This window comes from Psammomys obesus, unplaced genomic scaffold (assembly GCF_907164565.1).
Source record: "Psammomys obesus unplaced genomic scaffold, mPsaObe1.curated_primary_1811, whole genome shotgun sequence".
In the NCBI taxonomy this organism is placed as follows: Eukaryota; Metazoa; Chordata; class Mammalia; order Rodentia; family Muridae; genus Psammomys; species Psammomys obesus.
The window spans coordinates 276,145-294,612 of NW_026596256.1; the positions used below are offsets into that span (position 1 = coordinate 276,145).

The following is an 18,468-nucleotide window of genomic DNA, read 5'->3' on the forward strand; positions in this document are numbered from 1 at the left end:
AGCTTTGCCTCTTCAATTACTGCTGATGATATGAATTAAGGGCAGGGAAGTTATGAAATTCTTTTTCCTTTATGACAATATGTACTGAATGGAACTAAAGTTGGAAGGAAAATGTGTTTACATGAACATAGCATTAGTGCATATGATCTATTAAAACAAAGCAAAAACACCACACACACACACACACACACACACACACACACACAAACACACACAATCCCTAGGGTTGTATTAAGGCAAATGTGCCTTTTGGAAGAGATACTACACTCTTTTTAACGTTGTTCTCATTTGAGAATTTAAGTATCTTAGTTTTAGCCATTTTAGAGTCATCTCAGAAATGATCAAGTCCACTGCTGGTAAGCCAATTGTGTGTGTGTGTGTGTGTGTGTGTGTGTGTGTTATTAAACTTTTTTTAATTTTATTTAATCACTTCACAGCCTGATCCCAGCACTGTCCCTCTTCTCCTCCCAGTCCTACCTCCTGCCACCCCTTCCCCTCCTTCCTTCCCCCTCTCTCCTTCTCAGAGAAGGGGGGGCCTCTAAGGGTACCAACCCATCCTGGCACCTCAAGTCACAGCACAACTAAGTGCAGCTTCTCCCACTGATGTCAGACACGGCAGCCCAGCTAGAAGAAAGGGATCCAGAGGCAGACGACAGAGACAGCCCCTACTCCCATTGTTAAGGGACCCACATGATGAGCAAGCTGCACATTGGCTACATATGGGTAGGGGGCTACATATGTGTAGGTCCAGTCTATTCGAACAATCTTTGGGCTACGATTAGGTGTACTATCTGTTCTTATCAGTTTAATATTTTAGCCTCTTAGAAAGCTTGTATGGCTAACATCTTTTCTTCCTTATCAACTTCGCATGACATATTCTGAGTAAGTTTTTTGTAACTTGAGCAATATTTAAGCTGTTAATATACGACCAAATACATTTAGGTGGTATAATACAGAAGAAATCTAGGCAATTATTTTCATTCCCATAAAAGGTCTGACTCATTCCCATTCCAGTGTGTTTTTGTTGTTGTCATGCCATTTGGCTGTTCCCTATCTGTCATTTGATGCCCAACCCAGAATCTCCCCTCAGGGAGAGTTTTGAGCATGCAAAGCGTCTAAACACATCAGAGCAGGGTGACTTACAGACAGCTTCTTAGCTTTGCTTTAATTTTTCTTTTATTTTCACTGACAGTAAAATTTTCTGGAGATTACAATCAAGATAGTGTATTAATAGAAATAACATTCATAGAAGCTTAGACATAAATGATAATAGTTATAATAAGGATCTCACTTACCAAGGCATTCCACACAGAAGATAACAGCACAATAAATAAAGTTTTCATTTGTCACACGATAAATCGAATAAAATTGCAGTAACAAAAACTGTGATTTTATAAATGTTCATAGGCTAAAAATACAAGCAAAACTGTGAAAGCATGCACAAGAGACAAAACCTAAAAGTGAATAATTATAGCCCCCCAAAAAGACAATGCAGTCAATACAAATGTTCAAGTATTATGAGCAAAGAGGGGGAGAGTCACATAGGAGTTTCAGATCAATCATGTTTACTACCCTAGGGGAGTGAAGTACTGACTTATCTGTCTTTGCCTATGAACACTCCATGCTGGTAGAGTAGATAATGTTATTATTCATTTAGAGAACAGATTCCACTTCAGTAGATCACATTTCATACGGCCAGGATCAAATCAGGTTCACTGTTTAGCTTAATTATAAGTAGATGTTTTGGTATTAGAAAAATATTCTCCGGATCAAGCCAGGATGGTGGCCTGTATTTCCAGGAGCCTCTGCCAGGTGGCATGGTCTAACACATCATTGCTATGAAGAATTCACAGGTCATCGTCTTCTCATAACCACCTCAGGATACTTCTAGGTCTAAAACAGGTTTACTTTGTTCCTCCACTTTGCTGTAAGAAGTGATCTGTCATAGCGAACAGAAAGCAGTGAAAATAGTAATCATACAATTGTTTAATGTTTCCAAGGATGCTCAATTATTTATTTATTTATTTTTATTTTTTGCAAATATTGAAAAGGAGGTTGTATTGCTCAATAAAACTAAGAGTTACATAACACATTAGTGGGTTTGTTCTTACAGTATAATTCTGCCCCAACTTAACTAATCTAAGCAGTACCTTTGGTTGAAAAGGATACAGATTCAAACAGTGGCTAGTTTCTGCATGACTAGGAAAAACATGTTTGTTATGGGAGTAAAAAAATAAAATTTGTTTGTTAAATTACACATAAATATAAGGTACAAATGTATTTTTAAAATACAGATTAAAATAATCACACTTGCATCGTATACATACGAAAATACAGTATTTAATATTCAATATACACAGACACATTTATGATAAATGCAACTATTTGGCGACGCCAGTTTTTTGAGGGGTGTTTCCCTGTCCCCTAATTCCACACACATGGAAACCCAAAGGCTCAGCTAAGTCTTCTAACTCTGGCGGACATCTTGAAGCAGTTTGTTGATCTCAGCCACCAGCTCGCTGGCATCCATGAGTTCGTGTTTTCCATCGCCAAGATGGTTGAGCACATTGTCAAAATCATCCTCCTCGTAGTTTTCAGGGATCTCCTCCATGGCTGGCAGCCACTTGGAAGAAGGCTGCACACTGGAGTGAGTCCCCACAGGGGTCCCAGTGCTGCTGGTGGGATTCTGAAAATGTGTGCTGGCTGCCCAAGCCGCCACCCCTTGTGGGTATCCCCCAGTTTTGGCCTGCGCGGGACCCTTCCGACGTTCCAGGGAGTTGGACCGGTCCACTTCGCTGCATTCAGAATAGGTGTCTAGGGATGCAGGGAGGAGGCGCTGGAACACACTGCTCATTTCTGATAGCAGAGACGATGTGCTGGAGTCCCCCGAGTCCTCATCGCTGGGGGAGTCCTTCCCAAAGGTAGAAAAGCTCTTTTTTTTCTCCCCAGATTCTGCAGACTGGCTGTCATCATCAAGGCCCTGGTGTGAGTGCTGCTGCTGAGGCTGAGCTGGGAACTCTTCCCCCGGGATGAACATGTTGCTTCTGTAGTCAGAAGACGGGGAGGGCAGCGGCGGCATCCAGCACTGGTCAGAGTGGCCCAGGACCCTGCATTCCTCTGTGCAGAGCCTCATTGCTGAGAGCAAACAAAGCAGGGAGGGGGTCCGTTATTAGACATGGCATCCTCCAAAGCAACAGAAAGTGTCGTACTCTTAGGTTAAAAAGAGCTTTTATTCTATTGTCAGGATGCTAAGCTCTTATTAGACACCTTAGATAAATGATGGCTTCAGTTTTCACTTGAATGTTGGCCTTATGGACCAGGTATCATGCTTGCTGCTATATTCCTCCATTTATTTAAGGGAAAGGAATAATCATTTTGAGTAGTGTACTGTGAATATAGGAAATCAGATTCATATTTATACATAAACAAAGCCAAAAAAACATTAAGACTTGAGTGATAAAACAGAAGATGAATATAAACTGTACAATGACAACAGCAGGCAACTGAGCTGAGGGTGAGCTCTTTGGTTTTTAATAACACCAGGCAGCTGCTGTATTTTTCACCAACTTTCTTGATAATAAGGCCTCTGTACCTGCTTTTTATTGAATTGGAGGTTCTGAAAACATCAGCACTCCAGTTATTGTGCTTATCAGTCTTTCTTACGAGTTTTATACATTATTTACTGGCCATTAAACTAGCAATGCAAGGTGCTCCTAATTAGTACTTTAAGTATTCTAAGTTGTCCTGTTATAATGTCTACATCTAGGGTTTAAAATCCATTAATATTCAATAAATGGGAAAGTCTTTAAAAACTGGAGAATACGAAAAGTACATTCTTTCATTCTCCCATATATTCCAGTTCTCTGGTGGAATGTGAGTGGTCACATTCATAGAAAACACTACAAATGAGAAAAGCAGAAAAATAAAGAGGGGGAAATCTCTAAATTCAGTATATAGAGTTGCTAGATTCATAAAAGCTGAGCTTTGCAAAGATATGGCATGTATTCCATAGAATAATGACTTGTTTCAAAGAACACTTGGTCTTTTCAATAGCATTTCATTGTAAGACAAAGGACGTGATTTCAGAAAATGCAAAGAAACTCTTGCATCTGAAGAAACCAGGACTGATGCTAGCCATAGGGATATGTTCAGCACTGATTTCATAGACGCAGTTGCTGGGAACAGAGCTCCAGCTTTGTCACTGTTAACATTATTGCATGCCACACTGATTGCTAGGGGAATCAAATCACCTACTATGTGCTCTGTGGCTTCTCCACATGCTGCGGTCACCACTGTATGGAAGTCACACCATTCTATCACTGACCTCCATGTTAGCTCTCTCTGGACCACCATTCTTTGTAGAAAGGGGGAATATGAAAAGCTAACAAAGAAACAAAAGTGAGACCAACTTCTGTAAGAGAAGGTTCTGAAACTTAAAAGCAGGAGAAAACACCAGGGAAAAGTGTAAGAGAGAATCAAGGCGGGGAACCTTTGTCATCATGCTGTAAAGAAAGATTCATCTGAGCAAACGGTGATTTCAATAAAAACAAAGGTTTAGGTGACGAAGCTTTATGTATTATGCTATGTGGAAGTACTTGACAACCCTGTTTTAATTTACGTAGTGGTGAAAATAGCAAAGGGGGTTGAAAAGCAACTATTATATCTTAAAATCAGCACCTAGCTTTTCTCAACAGAAAAGGATCACAGTGATAATGCCCCCACCACAAACTCTTACTTTGTCTACTAGGTCTCTAAACATGAAAATGAGGCCTGTGTATATTGTCTGCCTCCATCCTGATCAAAGAGAAGAGAACAGCACTTTTTTTTTTTTTTCTGGCCCTCAACTCTATGGCTTTAGGCTTGGGATGGACTTCTTTGTTGCACTGTCTTATTTGGCTTTGATTTCCTTTAATGGGGACAAATATAAAGTGGGATTCTAAGGATCTTGACCGTATGCAACTTTTCTTATAACCTGAATACATTGAGCATGTAAGCAGCAAGATAACAGTCCCAGGTGACTAACACAAACATCTCAGGAATGATTGTTAAACAGTGAATGGCATTTAAAGTACAACATTTAAAGTACAACATATAGGTGAGAATTTACTTGTAGAATAAATTAGTTAACTTAAATGTAAAGAAAAGCTGGAAAGATGCTCACTGGTTAAAACACTTGAGGAAGAAGTGCTACGATTGGATTTAAGATTCTCAGAACCCATGGGCTTGGCAGGTGAGTGTGGTAACCCCAGCCTTGGATAGTGGAGACAAGGTATCCCCCAGAACAATCTGGCCATGGAGTGACTAGTCAGCTGGCCTTGAAGGTCCCATCAAATACAGGCCATTGCAGTGCCTAAGTGAAAAATGACTTCTTTTTTTTTTAATTTTTATTTTATGCGCTTTAGTGTGAAAGTGTCAGATCTCTTGGTACTGGCATTACAGACGGTTGTGAGCTGCCATGTGGGTGCTGGGAATTGAACCCGGGTCCATTTGGAAGAGCGCTCTTAACCACTGAGCCATCTCTCCAGCCCTGAAAATTGACTTGTAAGCCAAACATAACAAATGCTATCAGAGACACCTAGGTAAAGTGGCAGGTGATGCTCAGGAAATGCTAAGAAACAGAAAATAAAGTGGATGCTAATGCTGATACCTCAAAATACAGAGGAGTGGAAGAAACAGGTATTAGGTACACAACATGAAGAAAAGGCTTTTTGTTGGTGTAGGAAGGTCAGTGTGCACAAAGCATTGGTGTTTTGTAGGAAGAGAAGCCTCTTTGCCTGTTGCAAAGGATTCAAATCTGGCAAAATTGAGAACAGGCTGAGAATGCATTTTATTGGACTTTGAATACAAAGATAATAGAAGTGGTCGGTGTTGCTGAGCAACGAGAGTCAGGGATTGACCTTGAGTTAAAAAAAAAAAAAAGTAAGTTAAAATGTTCTGGAAAGGTTGTGAAACCAACAGGAAGTAAAGCTATGAATGTAGAAAGAGTCAAGAGACAAGAAGTATGAGCCTGCCCATTGGTACGGTACAGAAAGGGATAATTACTTATCCTCCAGAAACTATGGTGACCACAGTGTACACCACCCACGTGAGCAAGGCCAGGAGCCAGCGAAGAAACCTACCAGGAAAACCTAGAGTAGAATGAAAAGTAAGTATTTGAAGTACTCACAGATGAAAAATGATGACAAGTGGAACAGACCCAATCTGTAGGAAAGGTAGGTAAGAGTAGGTATGGGAACCTTTACACACTATCTATGTGCAGCATCATACACTGGAAACATGGAGGCTTTGAATATGCATGCTTAGTGTAGGAGTTCAAAGTTGAACGAGAAAAAAAGGAAAGCGCTGACAAATGTGAGTCAACAGATAAAAATGCAAGTTTGTTCAGCTGCTCGATTTTAAAAAAAAAAAAAAAAGCCCTACATTTGTGTGGGTATTAGAAGAATGAATGACCAGAAATGGCCCTTTTGGCAAGCCATACAGTGCAACACAATCTATATTTGTTCACAAATCAATGCAGAAAACAGTTGGAACAAGACACTTAGGACTAAAAATATACATACGTTAGAAATTTGTGCTGATCACTGTTAATAAGATTCAGATGTGGACGAACATTTTTCTCTACTCATAGTATTTCCTGGGTAGATACTTCTGCGAAGCACAAGTTTTACACCCTAATGAGCCTGCAGAAGTTGCCAGAATGAATAGGAATCTAGGATATCGACACAGTGTCACCCCAGCGATGCTTATGATTAAAAGATCTCTGCAGACACTCAATATTCATTGCAATCTGTGCCAGCAAAACATGGACATAATGGCATCATCACCAATCACTGCTCATTTAAGTGCTCTGCTTGAGAATGGCCTAGCCCCACGTGGAGGCAGGAAGTAATTGAGGCAGGAATTGCCTCTTATAACCTAATTGGTTAGAAAAATGCATGTGCCCACACACACTGCACCACACACACACACACACACACACACACACCCTATAATTTTGAATAACTTTATAAAATTGATGAAAATAAAGGCACTTTATAGGCAAGATTCACTGTTTTCTAGGGTTTATCTTTGCCTACGTACAGTTAACTCAGTCTCTTTATACTCTAATGTTTATTAATGCTATTATAAATCATTACTTGGTTCAGGCACTAAATAATTCTACTGACATGAACACATAGGAAGATGGTAACTTTGCAAATACAGGGGAGGAAAAAATAACTGCTTTAAAACACATACACACACAGAGAGATGAGAATCACTGCAGAAACACAAAGCAAAGTTTTGATTTTTGGTGTGCTCTGGGTTCAGTTCCCACGATTGTAAGTAGTAAATGAGTGAATAAATGAACGAATGAATGCACAAATGAATCCATGAACAAAACATTAAAAGTTAACTATACAAATTATATGACTTTGGAGTTTAAAGAGACCTCAAATGTTTTTAGATCCACAAATGGCAAGGTTATTTTTCTAGAAGAGTCTATTTTCTATTCTCCACTTTATTTTCATGATAAATTAAAATTCCAATCAACCAACCTAATGTGTTTTGAAAGATCTGTTGTAATACTGATGTTATGCCCATGTGCTTCTGTTTATAAAATAACCTAACCTGGAAAATTCTGCAATTCTAGTGTAGGGCTCTGTCAGCATCATAGCACAGAATCATAGAAATTCAACCAGCTTCATTATATTAGCCAGAATGACAAAACTAATTGTTTTTGAGCATGGTGTCTTGGGGCATATATGTTTCCTTAGGTATTTCAGAAATTTGTCTTCAGATTGGCCTAAAGAATCTATGAATTGAAAAAAAAAATAGATTCCAGGGCGACTGTGCGAACATGCACACTGTAGGCCTCAATACAACTAGACAGCCTTCCTATACATTTATCCAGTCAGAGATAAAGTATTGCACAAGTGAACAAGCAACACTTACTGGTTTCAGAGTGGTGACTATGTCTTCAGGATATAAAAGCAAATACGGGTCTAGGGAGATGGCTCAGTGGCTGAGGGCATGAGGATCTGAGTTTTACTCTCCAGCACCCATGTACAAGCCAGATATGGCTGCTGGTGCCTATAACCCTGTCATTAGGGGGGGGGGCAGAGAAAGTCATACTGGAAGCTTGCTACCCAACCAGCTAGCTGTATCCAGAGCTTCTGAAGAAAAGGTCTCCTTTCAAGGCAACAAAGCAAAGAGAGCGGAGAAAGACATCCACCACCTCCTGCCCCTACCTGGGCACACAAGGGCAAACACATATGCACATGAGCTTCGAGGGGGGAGGGGTTTATAACAAACAAGCTAGGCAATTTATTTTACAAACAAAGCACTTGTTACTTTATATAAGTTGTAGATTAGTGGTTAATGGTATGGAAATTGGGTCTGATACCACCATCTCATCCTCACCAGACACAGCCTGCCTGCCTGTCTGCCTGGGGCACATTGCTGTTACCTTGATAAGCTTCCAGTTTTCAAATCTGAGAACATATTTGAACATGCATGTCACCGCTACCACCACAACTGACTCCAATGAACCTGACATCAATGTTCTTAAAATGTTAAGAAGTTAGTCACTAACATGCATATAATGTCAACAGCCACCACTATAGCTAAAGTGGCAAAGCCTCAGTGACAGTCATTTGCTTGAGAGTCAATGAATTTAGATAGACGGACAGTCAGGGAAACACTCCTGCATTCCTAAGGGCTGATTTCTTACTACAGCCCTTAGCAACAGGGCTGCTACGGATGTTCTCAATACTTGCTCAGTTGGATCAGAGTTCCTAGGCATAATTAGAGGCAAGAGTCACTAAGACAAAAATTGGTTCAAAACCTAATAGAATTTCCCCCACCTGGCTCTGTGCTTTATGACTCCCCCTCTGGGTTTGTTTTCCTCCTTCGTTGCTGTACAGACTCAAAATGAAAGGTGGCATGAAATATGCTCCATTCACCACCTACAAAGGTACATTCCTTGGCCTATTTTTAGTGCTTAAAGTATACCCCTTCCCAGGGTATTTTAGTCTCTGATTTTGTGAGTTGGTTCCCATCACAGGAAATGCATCCTCCAAATTATAGTCCAGTTCTCTGCTCCTCACGAACACAAACAGCCACCTAGTAATTTTCTGGAGCTGCTCGGGAGTGCCCTGTGGCATTGCTGGGTAGGACAGAAGAAGGAGGGTAGTGGCTTGGTTTTCTTCTCTACCCCCTCCCTCCCTTCCCCTATTCAGCCTTCATACTTGTTTCCTCTCTACCAATTGCTGATGATTGTGGATTTGGGGAAGGAGATTTAAAAATGCCTCACACTTGTTTGCTGCTAATAGTGTACAGATTACACCTGTTTTCAGTGCAAAGGATGAAGACAGCAGAGAGATCAGGGTGAGAGAAGCTGCCCATCGTCTGGGTAGTGTGGCAGCTGCGGAAATAAAGATTTAGCTGTCATTTCCCTCTTACCTGCTGGAATTCTTCCATCTGTGAGAAAGAGATCGCTGAATCCTTCCCCCAGCAGCCTGTCTATTGGAGAATCTCTCCCCAAATCATAATCGCTGTCCCCTGCTTCGCTGTCTCCACGGCCACTGTCTTTCAAGCTAAATTTATCCATGTCTTGAAGGGCATATCTAGCAGTGAAGAAAACACACAATTTTATTATTTGGTGTTTTAAGTTACCTGAGACACAATAGCTCACACAAGGACAATTCATACCTATAGCTCCTGGAATATTTGTTTCCTCGAAAACTTGGCCTTGGCTGGTATTGCCCCTGATGAAGCATGGAGAGAAGCTGGGAGACCTGCTGGAAACCAAAGAGACAGAACTGATTTCCGAACAGAAAAGAAAAGCCCCTCAAGCATTCATGTGCATGAAGGAAGGAAAAGGAGTGGCCTGTTATTACATGCTAAACACACAATTTCTGTATGTCAGTGATTTACATATGCTAGGTGGTGCAGAAAGCATAGCCAGCCTCCAAACACAGTTAAAATAGATTGCAGGAAGAGCTGGCTCATCCAGAACACTGAATTGTTCATTCTTGAAAGACTTCATTTAAAATAGCCGTCTTTCTTTACAGTTTAGATAAAATGGACAGACGTAAAAAATATATTAAAATCAGAATTGTGTTAGCCCAACTAGTTACAACAATGCCAGAATACTGCACAAAGTTTTACAGAGACAGCATGCACGGAATAAGATTCTGAAAGCCCAGGATGTTGACTTTTCAGGAGAGATTTTAACAATGGGAATAAGTGGGTCCCTTTAGTTATTTTCCTTCCCAGCATCTTGCTCTGAGACATGCAAGGACTCTGACTAGACAATCCCATGTGAGCTTCATGTTTATTCACTGACATCACATAGAATAGGTATTCATTGTGACTGGAGTGGAGCTGGAAAGTCACTTATCAATGACAGCCGTAAAGGTGTGATCACTGCCCAGTCTATGAGCACTAACAGCTGGCTGTACCAGGCGCTGTAGTTTGTGATCTTACCTCAACAGCAGGAGTGGCGTGGGTGAGTTCTAATGAGAAATTCTCTGGCACGTGGTTTGATGAGATGGTCACCAAACTGTTGAGGGACTGGTGGCTGTTGTGACTCTGGCGGCTGCCCATTTGCCCCCTCTCCAAGGTAGGAGAGGAAGATGGAGAGGATCTGTGGTGAGATCGGATGGGCAGAGTGCCGTTGATGGTGGGCACCAGGGTAATGTCTCCTTTGTGAATCTGCCTGGATGGCCTTTTCGGGTGATGCTGGTAAGTGGATTCTGCCACCCGGCAGTTGTAGGACCTGGTGTCTTTCTTTTCTCGGTTACATCTCGTTGCAAAGAGTACCATAATAACCAGCAACACTGCACAAATCGCTCCCAAGGAAATGATTATGATCATGGACACATCCAAGGACGCATGGCTGACAGAGGTCATGGCTGTGCTTGTCACAGATTCTGCATAGTCAAAGACCATGCATCTCAGAAGGACTTTAGTATACAGAGGAGGACTGCCCTTGTCCTGGATGATAACTGATAGCGCCCATTCGGTAGAGGGAATGGATTCCATGCTGACATTGGTATGAATGTCACATGACCTTGGATCTATGATGAAGATGTTCTCCTCATTACCAGCTACTATGGAGCAGCTGAGTTCAGCATTTGCACCAGAGTCTCTGTCAATTGCCCTTATTCTTGTGACATGAAAGCCACTTTCAGCTCCTTTGGGGATGGAGATTTCTGCAGTATTATTGTGCATTGCAGGCCCGATAACCACAGGGATGTTGTCGTTCTCATCAATGATAGTTAGCACAACTGTGGTGTTGCTTACAAGTTGTTTCTGACTCCCTCCATCCCTGGCCTCCACCACAAAAGTGATCTGACTCACTTCTTCGTGGTCAAAGATCCTGAGGGCATAGATGGCACCATTAGATGGGTCAATGGTTACATATGTGGTAATGGAACTTCCCAAGACAAAACTCTCCAGAATGGTGTATGTCACATGTCCATTTTCACCAAGATCTGGGTCCACGGCGGTAACTGTGGTGATATACGCCCCTGGCGAGTTATTCTCTGAGATGACAAATTCATATCGGCTCCTCTGGAAGCGAGGTGGGTTGTCGTTTATGTCGTTGATTTGAACAGTAAAATGCCTCACTGAAGAGAGGCTGGGTGTTCCCTTGTCCTCAGCAATTACAGTCAAACTGTACTCAGATCTCTTTTCTCTATCCAGAGTGGCATTGGTCAAGATTAAATAGTTGTTTTCATATGTCTTCTGAAGTTTAAAATGTCCATGCCCATGAAGTTTACAGATTATTTCCCCGTTCAGCCCAGAATCCTTGTCTTGAACCCTGACGATGGCAACAAATGTATCAATGGGATCCCCTTCAAAAACATAAGATATCTCTTCTTTTCCAGGGGACATGAGGTTTATACTAATTTCAGGCTTATTGTCATTGACATCCACAACCTTAATTATGATTTTACAATGAGCAGGAATGGAATTGGGACCCAAATCTTGGGCTTGAACGTCTATCTCATAGGACTTGGTGATTTCATAATCCACTGGCTTGAACAGAGTCAAGTGTCCTCTTTCTGAGTCGATCTTAAAAGTCTCTATAATTTTGGGAGACACATGACTGCTGAAAGAATACACAATTTTCCCATTAGCGCCCTCATCTGGATCTGTGGCATTTAGATCAAGGAGCAAGGTTCCAACGGGGGAGTTTTCTAAGAGTTGTATCGTGTAAGAGGGCTGCTCAAAGGCAGGGCTGTTGTCGTTGGAATCCGAGATGCTGATTTTCAGGATGGAGGAACCAGACCTCTGCGGCACTCCCATGTCGGAGGCCGTGAGCTGGAGCTCGTAGCTCGCCTTCAGCTCTCGATCCAACTCTTTCACCACTATGAGTTCAGCATACTTGGCCCCGTCGGTCCGGGTCCGCACTTCGATACTGAAATAATCATTAGCAGAGAGCGAGTAGGTGTGGAGGGAATTTTCACCGACATCTGGATCGAACGCACTGTCCAGCGGGATGCGAGTCCCCACTGCGGCGCTCTCCGATATCTCAATGGGAATGACGGGTCTTGAGAACTGAGGGGAATTGTCATTAATGTCCAGCACGTCCACTTCGATATGGAACAGCTGCAAGTGCTCGGTCGGCAGAGTGAGCACATCAAACTCTATCGAACAGTTCAAGTTTTTTTGGCACAGTTGCTCGCGGTCGATTTTAGCCCCTATGCTGATTTCTCCGGTATTCTCATTTACGACCAGGAGAGGAGAATTCCCCCGTGGCATCGCTCGAAAACGAACGGCAGAAGGGTTCGGCAGCTTTAATAAAACATCAGCCACGTCTTCGGATAGTCTAGCAATTACCGATCCGACCCTCTGCTCCTCATAAATCCTGTACTTCAGATTCTTACCCAGGACGTCGTGGCTGAAAAACGCCATCAGAAGTGCAAGCGCGAATCTAAAGTGCATGTTAGTATTCATTTGGTGCATTGGTCAGTGGCAAGATCCCCTTCCCGGGGCGAGTTAGAAGAGCCCGGCAATCCCCTCAACTCCCTCCCCGCCACTCCGAGCCCTAAGCCACATCGGGTCTCAGCGACTTGAAAGCGACTCTTAATCACACAGCAATTAACAGCTCGCAAACTTCAGTTGTTCATACACACCGTGTGGCGACTTCCAGACCGGAGCGCGAAGTCCCCTCCCGGCGGGGGTGGCCGCCGGTCCTCCTGGCTGGGAGCGGTGTCACCTCGGCCTCGCTCCCCGCGTGGACTCCGTCCCCATCTATCCCAGGGTGTGGAGCAGTCTGCGGTGTGTCTTTTCCCCCGGGCGATCCTCGATTTGTTTTTCTTTCTTTCTATCTCTTTTCCCCTTCTCTGCTCGGCTGCAGACTAAACACCCGTGATTGCTGACTCCAGTCTGAAAATCTCTACAACTTCAGTTCAACTCAGACAAAGCTCTTTGCCTGGCGTGTGTTGAATCGCTTCCAGCCAATCAGCGAGCTTCCAAATCCGAAGCTGCTGGAGTCACCGGAGCTTGGGAGGGCGCGCGTGGAGGGTGGGAGCGGGAGGGTGGCGGGCGCGGGTTGGCGACCCGCTGGGGACGCGGGAGCGCGGCCGGGGGTGGGGTTCAGCCCTCCCCGCCCCTCCTCCATCTCCATCCACTTTCTCCAAGCGTGCCGCGACAAAGGAAAGACAAATTACATCAGGAAAGAGGGGGAAAAGACAGCGAGAGAAGGAGGGAGAAAGAAAAGAAGAAGAAGAAGAAGAAGAAAAAAAAAAACTTTAAATCAACTTCTGGAGGCTTGTTTTTATATGGCACATTAAATAGTTCTTGTTTTCCTAATTGGCCTTTTCTTCTGCCACAAACATGTAATCATCTTGCTTTTTAGGGGTCTTTAAGTGCTGGTTTCACTTAAAATACCTCCAGTGTATTTTGGCGGTGGAGGAATTTAATAAAATGGGAAAACTTGCTTCTAATTATGCACCTTCCCCTCCCCCCTCCAGGTCTCCTCCAAGGAGCACACAAGCCGATTTTCCTGGAGCTCTGTTTTAAAGAATAGCCCAAGTGGAGAGGTTTCATTTTCTGTTTTCTTTCATCTTTACTCTTTGAAGATAAGAAAGGGGCCTATCTTGCACTCCTGATTTCTCTTAATTAGCAAGATTTAAAGGAACACCTCAGAGTTTGGACCTAATTAACAAAGGAATTCTACCTTATTTCAGCCCTTTCTTTAGTTTGAGCAAAATTGTTCCAGATACTTTTTTTTTTTTTTTTTTTTTGCACTTAAGAAAAAAAAAAAAAAATCCTGTTCAGCTTGGGCAAAATTGATAGCTTGGGTAAAATTGGTATCTTTCGCCTAGCGAATTCTACCAAAAGAGTGCTATCTATCCACAGTGAGTTTTCACAATGAGTACTGAAGGGACAAGGACTCAATAGTTTACAAGTCAAATTTTTATAATATATACATTATTTATGAAAACACTTTCCAGATATGTATTTTAAAAACCCAAAGGTTGTTTACACTGAGAAATAAAATGCCTGAGCTGAAAATTGCATTTTTTGTGTGCATCAGAGTGCTGGAAATATCTCAGGAGGTTGGTGCTGTATCCAGGTCACAGAGTTGATATGGTATTCTTATTTGAAAATATGATTATTTATGATGTTCCTTCTGCTCTGCGGCTCCTTTTAAGTTTATCACTGTGGCTCCATTCTTGCTCACCCTCCCCCACCTTTTGCATTATTCCTCAGCTGTCTTCAGCTACTTCCATATTCCCTGCTTCACAGAATCTCCCGGTAACTTATTTTCCATTTATTTTCTCCCACTCTATTTTGCCCCCCAGAAACACATTTAAAAAAAAGTCATTTTCCAATTTTTCCACTTTGCTTTCTCTCAGCAGAACTCGGTTAAAGTCACTGAGAACATGCTTCTCAGAGAAGAAATCAGAAGAGTTCCAGAATGTACTCTCCTTCATTTTAGGCATTCAAAAGCATTTTATAAGCCATTGTCTGTTCCCCCTTCCTGAAACCAGTGCTGTGTGGCAGATTGTGCAGAATAAGAATGCCTGTAATGAATGTGTTTAGTGCCAGGTCACACTGAGGAACACTAGGCCCCCATGAATGACGCCATTTTACAAGTTTGCAACCCTTTCAAGTTGCTGATCCTCAGACCCCATAGACAAACTCAGGAAAAATAACACAAGCAACTGGGACTTTAGAAACCCACAGCCATCTGGCCCAGATAGCTAACAATCTGAACCAATAATTATATCAGTTCAGGCTTTAGAGTACCCCTCTGTAAAAGCCAAAGGAGCAAAGAAAGGAATTAGTGACTCTTCAAAGTTGGGGGAGAATTCCAAAGTAATCTGTGTCCACTACTTTGAGGAGAGTTTTCTTTATGAATGTGATAAGCATATCCCCACAACTCATGCCCTAGTTTTGGTCACCTTAATTTACAAGATATGCCTTCCATTTGCTTAGAACACCATGCTTTAGATATTTTCCTTCTTCTCACAGTGTGCTTGCACTTAAATATCATATAAATGACTTCAATGTCATTCTCCAAGATATTGAGCAGAAATTGCCAGGTGATATGTAGCCATCAAGACTATGTTTCTGTGACTATGACTTTAATGATCTTGGAATCATCTCATGCAGTATGGCTCCTTTTGTTTGTAACAGTATGGAAACCAAATATAACTTCATTTCAGAGGCTAATGTCTTTCTGGATGGTTTACATATCACTTGTTCATGTATTATTCCCTACCCTTCACCCCCCCCCGCCATGCCCTTTTATTATATTTTGGGTAGAATCAAGGACCTGTGAACAAGGTAGCTCACCCCTTTAAACTAGGCCCTTGGGAAGAAGGTTAAACTCTATGAGTTCAACTGCAGCCTCATCTGCATTGTAAATTCCTCCAGTGAGAGCTATGTAATGAGGCTTGGTCTAAAAGCAGAAAGAAAAAAAAAGAAAGAAGAAATGTTTCCTTTATATGTTTTATTAATTCTAACAAATCAAAAGTTCATTATTTCTTGTCACTAAAAAGAAAATACAAACAGACAAACAAATAAAAACACAAACAAAAACCCTGCCTCCCAGGATACTCCTGAGGGAGGATGTGGGCAAGCATCTTTTAAGCAGTCCTTGACCATGGGCTGCTAGAACTCACTTCTTTATATATTCACAAGTGTGAAAACATGTGCATAGGTGCATATGTGTGTGATTACACCTGTGTACGTACATGTTGTGTACACGCATGTCAACTTGTGTTAACATGTTACTTGTGTTAACATGTTCCTGTGTCACCTCTTTTGATTCCTTTTTAAAGAAAAAGTTAGCTATCTCTGCCTGAGTATTTTTATAATTATTTAACATTTTCCTTCCTACAAAAGAGTGAGGGAAGCAAGGCCTCACCTCTATAGCATAAATGCCTCCATATTAAATGAAAAGGTCTGTTTTGGTGTTGGGATGTAAAAGTAAAGCTGGATTTACGAAGTGCAGAGGTAAATTTTGTAAACATCAGTTATTATTTTCTAACAACATATGAAAATTTAAAAGCAGTTAGAATGTTGGAGTAACAAATATTCACTTGCAATGCACCATATCACATCTTTTTTACCACCAAAATACAAAAAAAAAAGCCACATACTTTGTTCTTTTCTCGAGATAACATTTTATTCTCCCCTCCCCTGATATTTGTTATGAAATCGCCCTCAATGACACCATATGGGCATAATAAGCCACAATAATTACTCTATAATCTATCTTGGGAAATTAGGAAGGGAAAAAAAAAACTTTATCAGACAAAGACTAGTGAAGTTAAGGAAAGCCAGTCAGTACTCCAAGGTTGATTAAAAGAAAGAGCTTGATAGAAGAGCCCTGCCCAGGCATGATTACAGGTTCTGCCAACTGAAAGCTGTAGAATTTTGAGAAGCCTACCTAACTTTAGTGAGTCTATGTGATCTTTTAGAGGTAGTTGTGGTAATAAATCTCTACAAGAAAAAAAAATCTTGCATGTATCTCGATTGGTAAATGCATGAAGGCCAGGCCAGAGAAATCACATGGCAAAAGGCATTTTCTTAGACTTTCTGAATATTTATGCATAAAACTTGTTGAAGGAAAAGAAATATATATGTCTAACCCTTGGTTCTTTTCAGGCATTTTAGGCTGGGAAGTTGAAGCTCTCTCCAGCTGGCTTTGAGAAAGCCAACTATGAAGCATAGTAGACAATACTTGACATATGGAACTATGAAGATCTTGAAAGGCTATATTTTCATTGCAGGAAATGTCATACTATCTAACAAGTATACCAGATTGATCATGCATACAAATACAACTAATACTAAAATTAATAGTATTGGATTTTTATCAATATTATATCAGATATAAACCTGGTATGTGCCTGTTCTCCCTTGATGTAAAGTATATGTATATAAAATCATAATTTGATATGATGCCTTGTCAGTGGCAAGGAAAAATAGAAATTTGTCAAATATAACTTTTATTTTAAAATGTATTAACATTCCTTTTGCCAACCATATAACATCTCTCTATATTGCTCTCCCTGGAGTCCTTATACTAATCCAGTCAAGAATATAATAGTAAAAACTGAGTAAACAGTATTCTCTTCCCATTGTCATACATTCATCAAACCAAGTTAAGAGATAAAAATGAGAGTCTATCTAGAATTTTGACTTGTGGACTAGCAAGAGACTTTGGTAAACTCTGATCAAAACAAAATGGGCTAAGGGCCACAGAACAGCTACACACCTGGAGACAAGGCTGTTTAGGAGGCAGCAGGAGCCAAGATCCAGAAAGAGCTGGAATCTACTGACTGGAGGGACAGGTGCTAGGTTAATTGTGTCTGCATGGGCAATCAGTATTTGGGATGTCCTGCCAAGAGGACCATGCCAAATTCCAGCAGGTGGCTTAAAGTTTGGCAAAAGATAATCTTCTCTGTCCAAATGAGAGACATCTAGGTGAGCTGCTATTCATTTTATGACTCTGGTTTTCCAAAACAAGCAGGTTATGAATTGGAGATCAAAATGAGGAGACTAACACAGGTACACCCAGAGATAGGGAGAATAGACAATGAGCCCATGCTAGAATCTTAGTCAGAATGTGAGACTAAGTCTAGGTCTTAGGTCAACAAGATTTAGCAAGGTTGATATTAGGATTAATAACCATAAATCTGCCCCTGTTTTGTTTTGTTTTCTGCTTTTTGAGACATTGTTTCTCTATGTAGCCCTGGCTCTTGCTATGAAGTTTGTGATGGCCTCCAAGTCAAAAAAGCCACCTGCTTCTGCTTCCCAGTGCTGGAATTAAAGGTGCACACCACCATACCTGGCTTCCTAAACCCATACTTTCACAGGCATTACCTGAAGCAATAACCTCAGCCTAAATAATTGCTATAGTTTCAGCTGAGAAGACCTTGAGTGAAGAGAGTCTCCATCTTAAAATCAAAATTGGGCAGTCAATGATGATGATCTCCAGAGCAGCATCCAGAGCTGCCT

General features: G+C 41.5%; 1 protein-coding gene across 2 annotated transcripts; it reads right to left on the minus strand.

Annotated features, from left to right (window-relative positions):
* Positions 1–1,165: 1,165 nt before the first annotated feature.
* On the minus strand, positions 1,166–13,370 carry Pcdh18 (protocadherin 18). Of its 2 annotated transcripts, none has more exons than XM_055596901.1 (4): positions 10,468–13,370; positions 9,691–9,776; positions 9,442–9,605; positions 1,166–3,135 (listed from the first exon to the last, which is right to left on the minus strand). In XM_055596901.1, exons 1-4 carry the CDS (start codon positions 12,952–12,954, stop codon positions 2,468–2,470), a joined length of 3,405 nt encoding a protein of 1,134 aa, XP_055452876.1. In that variant the 5' UTR covers positions 12,955–13,370; the 3' UTR covers positions 1,166–2,467. The 2 variants fall into 2 exon arrangements, with proteins under 2 accessions (XP_055452876.1, XP_055452875.1); XM_055596900.1 differs by having other exon boundaries at positions 9,691–9,779.
* Between the last annotated feature and the right edge of the window lie 5,098 nt (positions 13,371–18,468).

Coding starts and splice junctions, on each gene's coding strand:
- Pcdh18 (XM_055596900.1), bottom strand. CDS start 12,954: ATGCACCAAATGAATACTAACATGCACTTTAGATTCGCGCTTGCACTT. Junction 9,780..10,467: donor ACGCCACTCCTGCTGTTGAG/GTAAGATCACAA, acceptor TTTGGTTTCCAG/CAGGTCTCCCAGCTTCTCTC. Junction 3,136..9,441: donor AGATGGAAGAATTCCAGCAG/GTAAGAGGGAAA, acceptor GTTTGCTCTCAG/CAATGAGGCTCTGCACAGAG.